At 37.2% G+C, this 15,348-nt stretch overlaps 6 protein-coding genes across 6 annotated transcripts; 3 read left to right on the top strand and 3 right to left on the bottom strand. All coding sequences in view use genetic code 12, as the record gives it.

Moving 5' to 3' along the window:
- Nucleotides 1-2,576: 2,576 nt before the first annotated feature.
- On the bottom strand, nucleotides 2,577-3,152 carry PVL30_001631 (uncharacterized protein; the record flags this gene model as incomplete). Its single annotated transcript, XM_061119246.1, has 2 exons — nucleotides 2,577-2,815; nucleotides 3,125-3,152. 2 exons carry the CDS (start codon nucleotides 3,150-3,152, stop codon nucleotides 2,577-2,579), a joined length of 267 nt encoding a protein of 88 aa, XP_060975229.1.
- A 1,742-nt stretch (nucleotides 3,153-4,894) lies between these two features.
- On the top strand, nucleotides 4,895-7,642 carry PHO91 (low-affinity phosphate transporter; the record flags this gene model as incomplete). The annotated part of the gene is made up of 1 exon (XM_001526780.2): nucleotides 4,895-7,642. The coding sequence occupies one exon, from the start codon at nucleotides 4,895-4,897 to the stop codon at nucleotides 7,640-7,642; it is 2,748 nt and encodes a 915-aa protein (XP_001526830.2).
- Nucleotides 7,643-8,911: 1,269 nt separating this feature from the next.
- Nucleotides 8,912-11,239, top strand: PVL30_001629 (uncharacterized protein; the record flags this gene model as incomplete). The annotated part of the gene is made up of 1 exon (XM_001526779.2): nucleotides 8,912-11,239. One exon carries the CDS (start codon nucleotides 8,912-8,914, stop codon nucleotides 11,237-11,239), a length of 2,328 nt encoding a protein of 775 aa, XP_001526829.2.
- A 345-nt stretch (nucleotides 11,240-11,584) lies between these two features.
- PVL30_001628 (uncharacterized protein) lies at nucleotides 11,585-12,331 on the top strand (the record flags this gene model as incomplete). The annotated part of the gene is made up of 1 exon (XM_001526778.1): nucleotides 11,585-12,331. One exon carries the CDS (start codon nucleotides 11,585-11,587, stop codon nucleotides 12,329-12,331), a length of 747 nt encoding a protein of 248 aa, XP_001526828.2.
- A 278-nt stretch (nucleotides 12,332-12,609) lies between these two features.
- PVL30_001627 (uncharacterized protein) lies at nucleotides 12,610-13,260 on the bottom strand (the record flags this gene model as incomplete). The annotated part of the gene is made up of 1 exon (XM_001526777.2): nucleotides 12,610-13,260. One exon carries the CDS (start codon nucleotides 13,258-13,260, stop codon nucleotides 12,610-12,612), a length of 651 nt encoding a protein of 216 aa, XP_001526827.2.
- A 257-nt stretch (nucleotides 13,261-13,517) lies between these two features.
- Nucleotides 13,518-14,909, bottom strand: PVL30_001626 (uncharacterized protein; the record flags this gene model as incomplete). The annotated part of the gene is made up of 1 exon (XM_001526776.2): nucleotides 13,518-14,909. One exon carries the CDS (start codon nucleotides 14,907-14,909, stop codon nucleotides 13,518-13,520), a length of 1,392 nt encoding a protein of 463 aa, XP_001526826.2.
- Between the last annotated feature and the right edge of the window lie 439 nt (nucleotides 14,910-15,348).

Below are 15,348 nucleotides of genomic sequence, written 5' to 3'. Positions count from 1 at the left end.
TTGATGCATTATAAAGTCATTTATTCATGACCAAAAGCGATCAAATGAGTGCTTTGAAATGTGGAAGATTCGGGTGTCGTTGTAGTTTACTAATTTGTTATACCATTAACGTTTTTAATTTTTTTTTTAATTTTTTTTATCTATATATTTTTTTTTTGGATATTAAATGGAAGTCAAAAGTAAAAAAATATGTTGGAACAAGGGGGAACATGGGGGAAAAGAGGAATAAAAGGAATCAGAAAAGTTAGGTAGCAAAGGATAAGGTTCACTATGCTTAATGAAGTAAGAATAGAGTAAATGCAGACTTTGTTACAAACTACATGTAGTTTCTATCTCTTTAAACTTCCCCCTCCCTCTTCCTCTTCCTTCATTTCCATTCTTTCCCTAGTTTCTGTCATTCTCAATTGATCTTCAGCTCTCCATGTCCATTCTTTAATTGGTCAGAAACATGGAAAATAATTGGCATGGGTACACGGAGTTAAAATGTTGATAATCTTTTGTTTTGTTTTAACCTTGCAGCAAATCACATCATAAGTTGCATCATTCTGCTCCTTCTTTCTTTCCCATTCTTTCCCTGCTCTTTTTTTTGCTTTTGCTTTTCTCTCTCTTTCTCTCTCTCTCTCTCTCTTCCCTTCCCATTCCATCCCCGACCATTCCTACAAACCGCCATGCAATACAGTACTTTTCTTCTTGACGATATAAAATACCTCACTTCAAAATGGATTGCATAAGATTTTACAAACATGTCATTATGTTACACTTGCTAAAGTGGACCACTAGTAACCAAAGATGAATGACATCTTATTCGTTTGCAAATTAAGCTTTTCCATTGATTACTTTGGTTTTGGTATTGGTTTTGGTATTGGTTTTAATGTTTTAATTTAATTTCATTTTATTTTATTTTTTTTTGGCTGGGACTACGAGGTTGGGGCTGAAGGGAGAAGAAAGGCTTTTCTTAAGTTTTTCTTTCTTTATTTTAAACAAAGGTTTGTTACCAAGTTGAATACGCGCGGCAAATAAAACACGAATTGAAGAAACCAAAAAAATAAAGCCCTTTTCCCCCCTGCTCCCTTCTACTTTCCGAGTTTCCCGTAAGCATGATCTTTTAGCTGTTAATGAACAAATAAGGCTACACTTTCTTGCCTCCACCACTTAGATGTAATAGCCTTTTACAACCGAAAAGGCTGTAGAAAGGTTGTTGTTGTTGTTGTTGTATACTTTTATCATGTTATTTAGATATTATCATTCAACAATTTTAATTTTTGAGCCGGTTGGGATATGATATATAAACTACATTTTTGCTAAACTAATGGCTGCTTTGGTCACATGCACAACAGTTTTCAAAATTTCCAATAGGCTTTTGGTTCTCTCCTTTGTTCTCCAACATCCCTCTACTCTACCCCTTGTCTCTCTCATTTTCTTGTTTAACCTTTGTTTTGCATCTCTTTCTTTTGTCTTTTACACCAATACTCAATTCATTAACTGGACAAATAGTTAAACTTGCTCATGACTTGAATATAGAAAGATTTCTTTTTTTTTTTTTTGGAAATATCGGAAAGTATTTGAGCTCTATCGATTCCGACTGTCTTGTTCTGCATTTAGTTGTTTTTGCTGCTGCTGCTGCTGCTGTTGCTGTTGCTGTTGCTCTTACTCGAAGTTCTTTTCCTCCATGAGTAAAGTGTCTTCATAATCGAGTACAATAGTTCTCATCGATAGCTCTTTGTTCAATATTGAGTCCATATTGTTTAAGTAAATACAAACGCAGCAAAGCACAGAAGACGGCGTACTATTAAGTATACAAGACAAACCAAAGAAAAGTTTATATGGAACAAAAAAACTTTATTACTTAGAACCACATCATTGTTATTGATTAAAGACATTTTTTTGGACAAGTAATATCTGGCATAAGATAAACAACCAACTAAAATTGTGCCGCAAATTCATATTGAACTAGGGTATTTACTCGATTGAAACAAAAAAAATAAAAAAAATAATAGCATATAGAATATGATTGACATCAGTCTATGGTTTGGTATAGCCTTTCATAACAAGTACTGTACTGGCTAACGAAGCTTTACTACATCTACTCCACGAAGCTACACTATTTAATAAGCACCACTATACATCACTTGCTCCAAAAGTGACCTAAAAAGAGAGTGAAAGTCTATAAGTATACACATGGGAAGTAACCAAACTCCACGGAAAAGAGATGTAATCAAAATAAATAAACAAGGAAAAAAATTAAAAAGAATAAACATACAAAACTAAACAAAATAAACAAAATTAAAGAAAAAGAGTACAACAAGTTAGACAATGATAAAGACGGGCATACTCTAGCGTATATTAATCTACATTATATGTTTTGCAACAAATCTAGTTTCCGACAAATTAGCCAACTTAAAAAGCATCTCGATACTTGTCAGCCAATTCAAAATCGTAACATTTATCTAGTATCCGCAATGTAAATTTGCAGGATTTCAAAATTTTCAATATTCAAAAGTGTTTTATCTTTTTTATTTTTCTTGATTTTTTGACTGCGACATAGCATTCTCAACACCATTGAATCACTCACTCTATCATCCTATAGCCACCGGTTGTCCACTCTTTAATCGTTCGATCGCTTGTTTGTCAAGACTCCCTGTGGTACCACATATGTTGCATTTCAACCTCTTTGAATAATAGAAGGGCAACACAGGAATGAAAAATAGCGTCACCGCATTAATAGTTCGAACTGCAAACGCACTTTGATTATGGCAGTGGCCACAATAACAAGGAATGTTTCCTACATCTGAAAGTGACTTGTTGAATTCTTGGACTAAAATGTTTGTGTTAGTAACAAGTGCTTGTCTTGACATTCATTATTTTTCCCCCGAAAATTAGAAAACCAAAAAAACAACAACAAAAAACAAAAAACAAGTATGGACTCAATGCAGTGCTTATGTTTCAATTGCACAGCTTTTAACGGTATGTTCTCATCTCCAGTTCCAGTTTATTCGTCTAAGAAAATGTCAACAATCCGTCTTTCAGGGTCATTTTCTGTTTGCATTTTCATTTTTATTGTCATTTGCCCTTTGTATATTGTCATTTGCGTAAGTTCCCTGTAGCGTCAATTTATAATACATACATCCAATTAAAAAGAAACAAAAGTCCATGGCAAATAAGTAAATTCAGACTTTGCAATGAATGATTGTAGTGGAAAGATTATGCAATGCTGTTGCGTTGAAAAAGTTGAAAAAGTTGATCAAGTTGAACAGGTTGTGTGTAGTAAATCGGTAGTCAACAGTCACAATATACGATTTTGTTGCTGAGGTAAAGAGGAGTGGGTATTTCGGCTTGTTGTAATGCTTTTAAGCTGACAATTTGTTAGGATGGAAGATAAACAATATGTCCTGTTGACTAGTTCAGCTTGCCGATACAGGTGAATACAAAATTGGTCTCTGATGAACTTTAAAGGCAAATCCAAAAAAAAAAAGTTAAAATTAACAGCGTTTGCTCTACTTGGATAAGAAACTGCCAGTGACGTAAGATTGTGATTGCTTGTACTCGGTCGCCAAAAGGTGTGTGTGTGTGGGGGAGAGAGAGAGAGAGGAGGCTTGAAGGCGGCTATGATAATTTTTTTCTACTCCCACAAACACACAAACACACAAACACACAGAAACACACAAACACAGGCTCTCTCAATTAGATTTTATTTTTCTTACACTTTGCTTCTCGCTTGAAAAGCAATCAGAGAAGCAGAAAGAGAGAGAGAGATACCGAAAGAGAGAGAGAGAGACAGTGTGTGTGTGTTGTATATCTAACAACAATCACAAGCACGCTTATGATTGCGAATTTCAATTGTTTCGTTTACAATTTTATGTTATGTTCTTTTATCTATATTGAATAGAGCAATACGGAACAATTACTAACTGGTAGAATCATTTTAAAGAGAGAAAATAGGTAAAAACAGATGATACAAAAAATTGAGATATAAGGTACTAGTAGCATCATAATGAGCAAGAATGCAAAAAAGGCGGAATTGTCAAATCTATGATAGAATTGGAACCACAATGAGGGGGGGGGGGGGGGTCGGGTGTTCTTTTCTTCTTGTCATACAAACTCTTTTTAATCTGGTGTTATTCATTTTTATATTTCTTTTTTTTTGTACTTCATCTCTTAGGTAATCCGGATCTTGTTCATGAACCTGTTCTTAAGCTAATACTGTTTGAAATTGATACTACAGTCTTGAAACTCCTGTAGCTTGTTTTTTTTCTTTCTTTTATTCATTTTGGTGCTTATTACAAACAATTCTTGTTGTGAATATTATTATAATTTAGTCAGTTTCCGTATTCATTATAGTATTATTTATTCTCATCATTTAGTCAACTTGAGCCATAATTTTGTTTGTAAACGCGACACCGCCTTGACCAATATTGTACGACACACATTTTGTCAACCGCTGATGCTGATTATATTGCTTATGGTGCTTAAGCTACTGCTACTGCTGTTATTATTATTATTATTATTATTATCATAATTCTTAGTATTATTATTGGTATAACAATAATAATTATAGTTTTTGTTGTTGTTGTTGTTGTTCTGGTTCTGGTTCTCACTTCCCAAAAGTAATTTGTCTATCAACGATCTTGCTCATTAAAAAAAACCAAAAGTCAACCAAAGATCAGCAAAATTATCTCGACAGCAAGCGCCAATTTGAAATAATATCAGGAAAAGCAAGTTAAGCAACGTAAAAACAAAAAAAACAAAACAACGAAAAACAACGAAAAACAAAAAAAAAAGAAACAAATACAAGTGTTACAAAAGAATAGACCAGCTTTACATATCTGCCCATTACCTACATCTTTGCTTAGTCAGGAATACTTATACAGGCCAAAACTAGTGAACTGAATCAACGATGAAGTTCTCTCACTCGTTACAGTTCAATGCTGTGCCCGAATGGTCTTCGAAATATCTTGCATATACAACACTTAAAAAGTTGATATACTCTTTGCAACGAGATAGTTTGAGAAGGAGGCATCAACAGGGTACAGGGATAGATGAAGATTTAGAGGAAAATGCTCAGCTAGTAGGCGAGCACTATTCAAGCCTCGGCAATCTCGTGGAAAATCCTCAAGATGAGTCAGCCGTGACAGTATTTGAAGCTGCATTGAATGCAGAGTTGAAGAAAATTGATACTTTTTTTAAACAACAAGAACAATTTATATTTAAAAGCATTGACGAGTTGGTCTTTGATATCGAAGAGTTTGAGAAGGAGATTGACGCTTCCTTACAATCTCATACGTTGCCCAAGCCACGCAGGAACAGAGGCAGAAGATTCTCCGATATCTCCAATGACAACTATTTTACAACTGACCCTGAAACGGAATACACACAAGCCGAAGAGGCCGATGCAAATGAAGTTGGGGACAACGAAGATGAAGATGAAGATGACGATGAAGATGAAGATGATCCCGAGAATGACGAGAATGAGAATGAGAATGGGAATGGGAATGGGATCGTAAATTTGGTTGATCGTGGCAATCGCAACAATTCGACCGAAGAACTCTCGGAACGTCGCAATAGTTTTCCTCGACCACGTGGAAGACAGGTCAAGAGAATGGAGTCTGCACCAAATATACACACAGAACATTCAGAGACTGGGTTAACACACACAAAGTCCATCGACGAGTATTTGAGATCACCAAATGCACCAAAGTTATGGAACGAACTCAGTAATGCTACGGATAATGATGGTAGATTGCCACCTCAGCTTATTCTCTTGACAGAAAGTAGAATCATTATGAGAAAAAGAACTATAGGCTTATACACAACTTTGTCTGAGCTCAAGTCGTATATAGAGTTGAATTATACTGGCTTTAAGAAGGCATTGAAGAAATTTGACAAGTCCTTGGACACAAATATCAAAGATGAGTATTTGGCAAATCTTCCCAATAGTTCCTACATTTTTAAGCAGTCAACAATGGAAAAAGTTGATGCCAAGTTGGAGTCGTTGGTCAAAGTTTATGCATTGATTTGTAATCACGGAGATGACTTGGCGGCAGCTAAATCAGAGCTTTCTATCCACTTGAGGGAACACGTAGTTTGGGAGAGAAACACTGTATGGAGAGACATGATTGGGTTGGAGCGAAAGACGTATGCCGCCAATTCAAAGTTGGTTGATAAGCGCGAACGAGCTGCCGGTGACAAGGAAGGGGAGTTGAAGGGAAGTGGTGGCCTTACCCACAGCTTCAATTTATCGTGGAGAAACCCGGTGTTTATCAAATTGGCAATTACCACCACAGTAACCGTGATTCTTTTAAACTTTTCACCATTTGGCGATGAAGCACAAAAGAATTGTTTTGCATTATTGATATGTGCCTCATTGCTTTGGGCCACCGAGGCCATCCCGTTGTTTGTTACTTCGTTGCTTATCCCTTTGCTTGTGGTGCTTCTTGGGGTGGTTAAGAATACCGATGGATCCATTATGGATTCAGTGCTGGCGTCAAAGTACATATTGAGCACGATGTGGAACTCAGTCATATTGTTGCTTTTGGGTGGTTTCACTTTGGCAGCTGCATTGTCAAAGTACCACATTGCTAAATTGATATCTACTTGGATATTGTCCAAAGCCGGAACAAATCCTTCAGTGGTGCTTTTAACCATTATGGGCGTTGCTTTGTTTGCTTCAATGTGGGTTTCAAATGTCGCAGCACCAGTGTTGTGTTTCTCGTTAATCCAACCATTGTTGAGAACACTTCCCAAAGGATCACAATTTATCAATGCATTGGTGTTGGGAATTGCGTTGGCGCTGAACATTGGAGGTATGGCATCACCTATAAGCTCGCCGCAAAATGTGATTGCGCTTGGTGCCATGGACGGAGGCATATCTTGGGGACAATGGTTCGTTATTGCTCTACCGGTGTGTGTGTTGTCATTGCTCCTTATTTGGATGCTTCTTTTGCTCACATTCAATTGCAATTCCAAGAACACACATTTGCTTCCTATCCGTACCATCGATGACAAGTTTACTGGTATACAATGGTTTATTGTTGCTGTTTCCGTGGGAACTATTTTTCTTTGGTGCATTGCCTCTAAGCTCACGGGTATTTTTGGTGAGATGGGGATTATTGCGTTGATTCCACTTATTTTGTTCTTTGGTACTGGTTTATTGACCACAGAGGATTTTAATAATTATCCGTGGAACATTGTAGTTCTTGCACAAGGTGGTGCGTGTCTCAGTAGCGCCGTGTCTTCATCCGGTCTACTCAAGACCATTGCATTGGAGCTTAGAAATCAAGTCGAAGGGTTCTCACTTTATGGTGTTACATTGACTTTTGCACTTATTATCTTAGTCATGGCCACTTTTATATCGCATACTGCTGCTGCATTGATCTTTATCCCCATCATCAAAGAAACGGGACAAAGCATGCCAGACCCACATCCAAACTTGTTGATCATGGTTAGTTGTCTCATTTGTTCTGGAGCCATGGCGTTGCCTACACTGGGTTTCCCAAACATTACTGCGATTTGCATGACAGACCAGTGGGGACGCCCATACCTTGATGTAGTGATGTTTATTACAAGAGGTGTGCCGCTGAGTTTGATCGCGTACGCGATGATTGTTACTGTAGGGTATGCAACGATGAAGATTATTAACTTTTAATTTTACCTGAATTCTCACGCTAAATTTGCTATGGTGGAACATGAGCAGTGGATACGACAATTACATGGAGCATATTTTTTTTTACTATTGATCTACCATTAGAAGCAATCTAAAAAATATAAACAATCACACACACACATATATATATATCACTTTAAAAGTACATGTGTATAATAAAGACAGTGCAAAATACTTAACTCACGCAATTTTTGTACATCTTGCAAAACTTGTAGTTTCCATATATACTCGTTCTTCGCTACCTTTATTTTCCATTTTTTTTCTTTCAAAAAAAAAAAATAAAGAAGAGGAAAAATTCAAATAATAAATATGATTGGTACTTCTCATTCTACTTTTTACTCTTTACACGTTTATACAGGTGCTACAAAATCTACTTCGGAACCTTTGAGCCTGCAATTTGCAACTCGTAACTAAAATGATGTCATTGATTACTAATTTTGTAGGTGGGTGGGGGGAATGGAGGACAATTTTGTTCCTCATTTTTTATTTTTTTATTTTTTTTATTTCGTTGTCTCACTTTCGGCACTAAACGTGTACACTTAATTTTTTTTATTTTTTTTATTTTTTTTATTTTATTTTTTTATTTTATTCCATTCCATCTTTGTGGTGCACTTTTTCCGCCTGTTGTTTCTCTTTGCCTCTCGGTTGTTTCCTACTTCTCTTCTTCCCCCTTCCCCCTCCGCTCCGACGAATTAAAAAAAATTTGGAACTAACCGAATAGTTCTCATTTGTTGTATTGTTGCTTCTGCAGTACCACCAATTTATTTCGATTGTTGGGTTTCCTGAAACAATATTAGTGATCAAAGATAAGTCGGAGTAAACACGACAACATACTCTTTTTCGTTCTTTTTCTTTTCTTTCTTTCTTTCTTTCTTTTTGTTGTTGTTGTTCTTCTTCTTCTGAAATCTCCTTTGCTTCTGCTTCCTTTTCTACATGGATATTGTTGTTGGTCAGTTACGAAATTTGATATTGAACCAAGACCTACAACTAGCGCCACAATCTCAACCACATTTACAATCAGCAGCTCATTCTATTGCTAGTGCTACTACTACTACTACTACGACTACAGTCACTCTATCTCACTTTTTCAACTCACCCAATAAATTTATTTCCCACCTCTTATCTCGTTATTGGTGGCTGAAACCTCAAAGTCAAAGAAACCGCACATTAATCTACGTGCTTGCATTAACAACTCTTTCCATCTACGTTTTACTTCCATCCTTACCTTTATACAGGCAACATAACTCGAAAATGTTTTCCAAAAGACCAGATAAACATACCACGGGTCTAATTAACTTGAGAAACGATTGCTTTGCCAATAGTTCATTGCAAGCATACTCCTCTTTACCAAGTTTGACGGAATATTTGAACCATTTAATCTTGAGTTTCCACCAACTATCCGATTTCATCAATGAACACCATTTGGATGTTGACGAGCTTATTAGATTGAGATTGGAACACAACAAGTCTCTCCAAAACTCGAAATTCAAATCATCCAATGCAAAGTTCACCATTCCATTACATTTGGCCATGGCCAATATGGTGAAGAAATTGCAAGAGACCCAAATGACTTCAAAAACAATCAGTGTCTGGACTTTTCTACACGAGTTGGAAAATATATTCCAGGCCAAGATTTCCAAGAGTCAACACGATGCACACGAGCTTACTCAGCTTGTAAATGAAACTTTGGAGAATGAAAACTTGAAGCTTAAAAGTTTCCACAAATACATCTTGACTAACTTGCATCGAATAGTTCCCAAAGGCGAACAGCCATTGCCACAAGATTATACTGAACTTGAATCTATTCACATTCCAGAGTTCCCATTTGATGGGCTTATAATGGGTCAAATGGTCTGCTTCTCGTGTCATGGTGTTTCGAAACCAAACTTTACTCCCTTTGTGATTTTAACATTGCCAACACCAAATACCACCCAATGCGATTTGGAAAAATTGCTCGAAGATAACGAGAGTGAGACCATTGAGGGATACCAGTGTCTCAAATGTCGAATTGACAAGATTGTAGCCAACGAGCAAGAAATTTTGCGTCAAAACCAAGGTCAACCTAGAACATTTGCCTCGCCAGAAGAAGAAGAGTTTATCAATGAGATTTTTAGGTTGCATCAAGGAAACCTTTGTATTAATGAAGATATACCGGAGCCATTGGAGAAATTTATCAAAAACTATAATGTTAATGGATTGGACGTTTCGAAAATCACCTCCACTGTGTCTAAAAAGTCACACATTTTGAAGCCGCCAAAGATTTTTGGATTACATTTATCAAGGTCTAAATTTGACGGACAAAGTGTTACTCGAAACTCTTGTATGGTTCACTTTAAAGATTCAATGACATTATCAATTGGTAAAGAGTACCATGAAAAATTGAGGGATTTCCAACAATATGTCCAGGATGAAGAGGCTACATTAATTAAAAACTTGAGTTCTAAGGTGTTGACCACTGATGAAAATGATATGGAGGATGAAGAGGTTCAAAGAGATGACTTTGAGGAGAAAGGTAATGAAGATGAAGAGGACGATCTTGATGATGGCGATACAACAGATGTTGGTGAAGGTGGCAGTACCACAGAGGGAGACACTGATTTTACGGATGATGGTGGTGATGATGGTGATGAGGACGAGGACGAGGACGAGGACGAAGCGGGGGACGAAGGAGATGATCAATCTTCTTTAACTAGTGCCGAGTCTGTACCTCAAACAATCACAACTTCTTCAACAATTCGACCCAATGAAGGAGACTCAGATGGTCAAGCCCACACCATAAACAAAGCACCGATTTCAGCACAGCAAACTGAGAAATTAAAAGAGCAGTTTAAGAAATTCAAGTTCAATGAAAATGATGTTTACAAATATAGACTACGTGCAATCATTAAACATATTGGCTCGCACACTCAGGGCCATTATGAGTGTTACAAACACAAACCTTTATATGTAAAGAATAGTGAGGGAAACATTTTCAAATTGACACCTGAGATTACTGATATCGCAGGTGATACGCACTGTGATGTCACACCAGTTGAGCAACCAGAGACCGAAAAGGAAAATGACGAGAAGAAGGATGCTCCAGAAAAACGAAGCAGATTTTCTTTAAGGTCACCAAGTGTTTCTTCAGGGTCCCAAGACAATGATGAAGGATTGCGTCACAAGTTTTCTAACTTGATGGGACGCCGTCCTTCCGTTATTCAAGCCAACCCTCGAAATGTGGAAGAAATCCTTCAATCTGGTTTACAAACCCCAGCAGAGATTCTTGTTGACGATCCAATGAAGACCGAATCGCATAATAACTTTGACAATGCTTTTGCACAAGCTCACTTTAAAAATTCATTTCAAGAAAACAACAGTGGCCAAGGAGCCAATAATGACACATCAAAATCTGCGCCACAGAAAAAGGTAAAAATGAAGAAGATCAATTCAATCATCAGTCACCCATACTGGCGGATCAGTGACGCGCAAGTTGATGAAGTTTCTCGGGCAACTGTTTTGGCTGAAGAAACTAGTGTTTATATGTTGTACTATGAAAGGGTCGATAGAAAGCAAATAAAGCACAGCCGAAAAGCCAAGTGATTTCGTTGTGGAAAGGAAATATATTCTATAAACTGATTTTATAAAATAGTTTTATTTTATAAAATTATTCTATAGACACATTTTTTTAGATGTTTGTATTTTTCATAAATAGATAGAATTAACTCAACATACATATATTTGTATTTTTTTCTGCATGCACGTGATACTCTATGCGCTAAAATAATAATTAATAAGTTTATGCATTTTCAAAGTTGATCCCCATCTTCACAATATATACTTTTCTCTTCGACCCCCATCCCCTCCTAACACACACACACACATATATATATATATATAGCTATATAAGCACACACTTCTTCCCCGTCACTTGCCACCACTGGAAATATGAATCGACTAGATGTTTTGTCCAACAAGTATAATGATGATAGACAGGGTCTAGCGCTGCGAGGAAGCAGCAATAAAACAACCGCCTCTTCATCCACCTCCTCATCCGCCCCCACAGCCGGCGTCAGTAATAACACTACTTCCAGCACTAGTAAAAGTACAGGCATTGCTCCTTCTATTACCTCCGCTATAACCATTACTACCACCCCCAGCACCACCAACGCGACTTCTTCCTCAACTGCCTTCAGTTCTAATACTGCTGCTGCTAGATCCAGTTCTCGGCCAACATCTTCATCGTTGAAGCCTCCCACATTCCCTTCCCCATTCTCGGCACAACGCGCTGCACCTCCAATAACTGCCAGCTCTAGTAGTACACCTCAAGCAGAAGCTCGAGCTCGCCAGAAAGTTGTTCTTCAACCAGGTCATTCGCCCCTCGACTGGGCGAATTTGAACAGGAACGCACCAAAACATAAGCTACGAGGTGTACCGCCAAATTTTCCTCCACCACAAGTAGTGAGGATTGATAAGACTGAATTGAAAAAGCATAAAACCAGAGATGACTGCTGGACATGCATCAATGGCAAAGTTTTTAATATCACGCCCTATGTAAACTTCCATCCTGGCGGGGTCGAAGAAATTATGAAGTGTGCGGGCCGCGATGGAACAGTGTTGTTTAATAAATACCATAGCTGGGTTAATGCAGATCGAATGCTAGAGAATTGCATTGTTGGAATAATGGTGAAATAGATATAGATACGAATTACAACTAATTTCGGCTTATGAATTGTATGTTTTCATTTGCAAACTATAGACAGCAAACTGTAGATTATTGTACAGCTTCACTACTGACTCATCATTTGTTAACCCTTTCATTTTTGAATTTCAAAATCCAAAATCTTTATTCTCTTCTTACCTGTTTTTTATTTTGAAAAACTAAAATAAATAAACAAACAAACAAACAAACTAACTAACTAACTAACTAACTAACTAAAAAGTAGTTTAATCCCTCATCTGCATAATTTTCCTTAGATTCCCTCTATTTTTGTAAATGTATTGGAGGGAGTTATAATCTGGTCAAGCTTAAAGTCATGCAGTTCAACCGGTATGAGCCCATTAGTTGTTATTTGTTCTTCCAATGCAAGTCCAACCAAAAGTGGCAAGTGTTCCCATTTGGTTTTGTACGTATACAAATATTCGTCATAGAATCCAGCACCATGACCTAAACGCTCTCGTTGCTGGTTAAATGCAACACCAGGCATGAGTATGAGGTCCAAATCACCTGAATCTAATGCATCTTTCCCCTCAATGGGTTCTAGTAATTGATACTTTCCCTGCGGTCGAAGTTCAAGAATATCTTGAAACGTGGGCACATTCAACATTGACAAATAATTTCTTTTCCGATTGGGTGCACTAATAGTGTTGCACCTAGGAAGATAAACTTCTTTCTTTTGATTGTAGCATTCCTGGATTATTGGTAAAGTCTTTACTTCCAGGTCAGGCATGTTCATGAACAAGGCGACCTTTTGAGCATTCTTGAAAATGGGCGATTGAACTAGTCTGTCTAATATTTCTTGCGATTGCTGGGAAAGAGATTCCTGTGAAATGGTTGCTAGCTTGTGTTTGATTTTGACTCTTAGCAGCTTTTTGGCTACTTTTATAGCTTCTCGGGAAAGCATCAAATATTGGTTTAGTGTTGATATTGGGCAGGATCGGTTATTCCGAGTCTAAACGAATACAAATCGCGCTTTTTACAAACAATTAATTTTTTTTTCAAATATGTGTTTTGCTAAAAAAAAAACTTTACAAGGTTTGCTAAATAACGTGATACTGCATATACATACAGACATAAAGACATACAGACATACAGATATACAGATATACAGACATACATTATATACAAATGAATACTATTCACACATCTATTGTCTATGGCCTATCTGCTATACCATGACAACTCATCCTCGCCCTCGAATTCTTCAAGATCTCTGATTCTGATACCTGGACCAAAGTTCTCACGCAATGGCTTGGTAATAATACCGATTGGACCCTGGTCGTATAAAACACCGCTCCATCTAACAATTAATCGGTCATACCAGCCAGCAAAACCTTTGCCCTCTTTCTCTTTATTATAGAACCTCAACTCCAGCTTGATCCCTTCGCATCTCTTAACTTCGTCCGGTTGATTTAATTTCGTGTACATCGCAATCATATTATCTATTACATTTTCCAATATGGGTGAGACTCTTGGAGAAGATGCGTTGTCGTAAAAAATCTCTTTCAACACTTCTTCTGACCAGCTCACTGCATTGGACCTCAAACCTTTATACCACATGATTTCACTAATATGTGCTTTCAATGAGCAAATTTGAAGAATAAGATTTTCCCGCTCAATGTCGAATAATGGGTAGTTTCTTTGGTTGGTCTTACCTGTTTCCGTATTCTCCCTTATCAAGTTGAGAGCTTGCAAGTTTGATAAATAGATTGCCAATGCTTCGTTCATGTATCGCTCTTTTTCCTTTTTAGATAAACTATTGTTTAATGACATCTTGGCGTATCTGAAAGCCATATCGTTTAAACAATGAAGTAGTTCATTGGTTATTCTACTACCTTTTTGTAAAGTGTAGTCATCATTTAGCTGGATAGAGGAAAATGTTTTCCTTAACATATTGATCGATCTTTTCAATGTATTAATGCTGTCCTGCGGGTGATCTTGAATTGTAGCGTATAGTCTGCTACACTCGGATAATCTTTCTGCGTCGCCCAACTTGTAGTAGATCAAATCACTCTTTAGTACGGCTTGCAACGTATTAATTGAGGCATCAAGTTCACCTTTGGCAAGTAACGCCTTGCTGTACCTCAAAATCAAATCGATGTAGAAATTGGCAAACGTATTTGATTTTTTGTATACCAATGTTTCAGGGTCAATTATAGGTACTTCAAATCCGGTATATTTCAGTTCGTCAAGCTGGGGATCAGCAGCTTTGGCCAAATCAATCAACACTTTTCGGTAATGCTTAACTGCGTATCGCGGCTTGTGTAATACATCATCTCGATTTATGCCTTGAACTATTTCAACCGTGTCTTTAAAACTTAATTCCCATGGAATCGACTGCCGCGAGTTTGCATCCGAGTAAATGAAGTAAAAGGAGCCAAGAGATACTAGTGTAACACCAATGTATAATCCAGACATCACACCAAACATTGTCTTGAGTTTGGGTATTTTGAGAAGCCCCGATGGTACACTTAGTGATCGCCGTTGTTGAATATTAGATTTGGATACGGCATTTCTTGCGAACTTGATATGCTGGTTATAGCGAGGAATCATTCGTAGGTTGAACATTGGTGTTATTCTCCAATCCAGGGGTGTGAGATATAAAAGAATTTTAAAAAGAGAAACGAAAAATAATAAAAAGACAAAAAGACAAAAAGATAAAAACAATCAAAATTGATTGTGTGTACGATTTTTGTTCTAGATGTGGAAAATGTGAGAATTCGAGATCTGGCGAAAATTTGAAGGGCTGCACTGATTTTTTGTATGACTTGCAGCATGCGTTCTTTTCAACCGAGTAGAAAACAACTAGTATAGAACAAGAGAGAAGCAAACCAAACCAAACCAAACCAAACCAAACCATCACTGTCTTTCTTGTTGCCGTATTCCTGCCCTTTATCAAACTCCATCCTTGTTCTTTGTTTTTTCCTTTTGACTTGATAATATTACCACCAAACCCACTTTCATTCCCCACCTTTATAGCAATCAAATTCTA

This window comes from Lodderomyces elongisporus, chromosome 2 (assembly GCF_030384665.1).
Source record: "Lodderomyces elongisporus chromosome 2, complete sequence".
In the NCBI taxonomy this organism is placed as follows: domain Eukaryota; kingdom Fungi; phylum Ascomycota; class Pichiomycetes; order Serinales; family Debaryomycetaceae; genus Lodderomyces; species Lodderomyces elongisporus.
The sequence above is the reverse complement of the archived record's forward strand: the minus strand, read 5'-3'. Positions and strand labels throughout refer to the sequence as shown.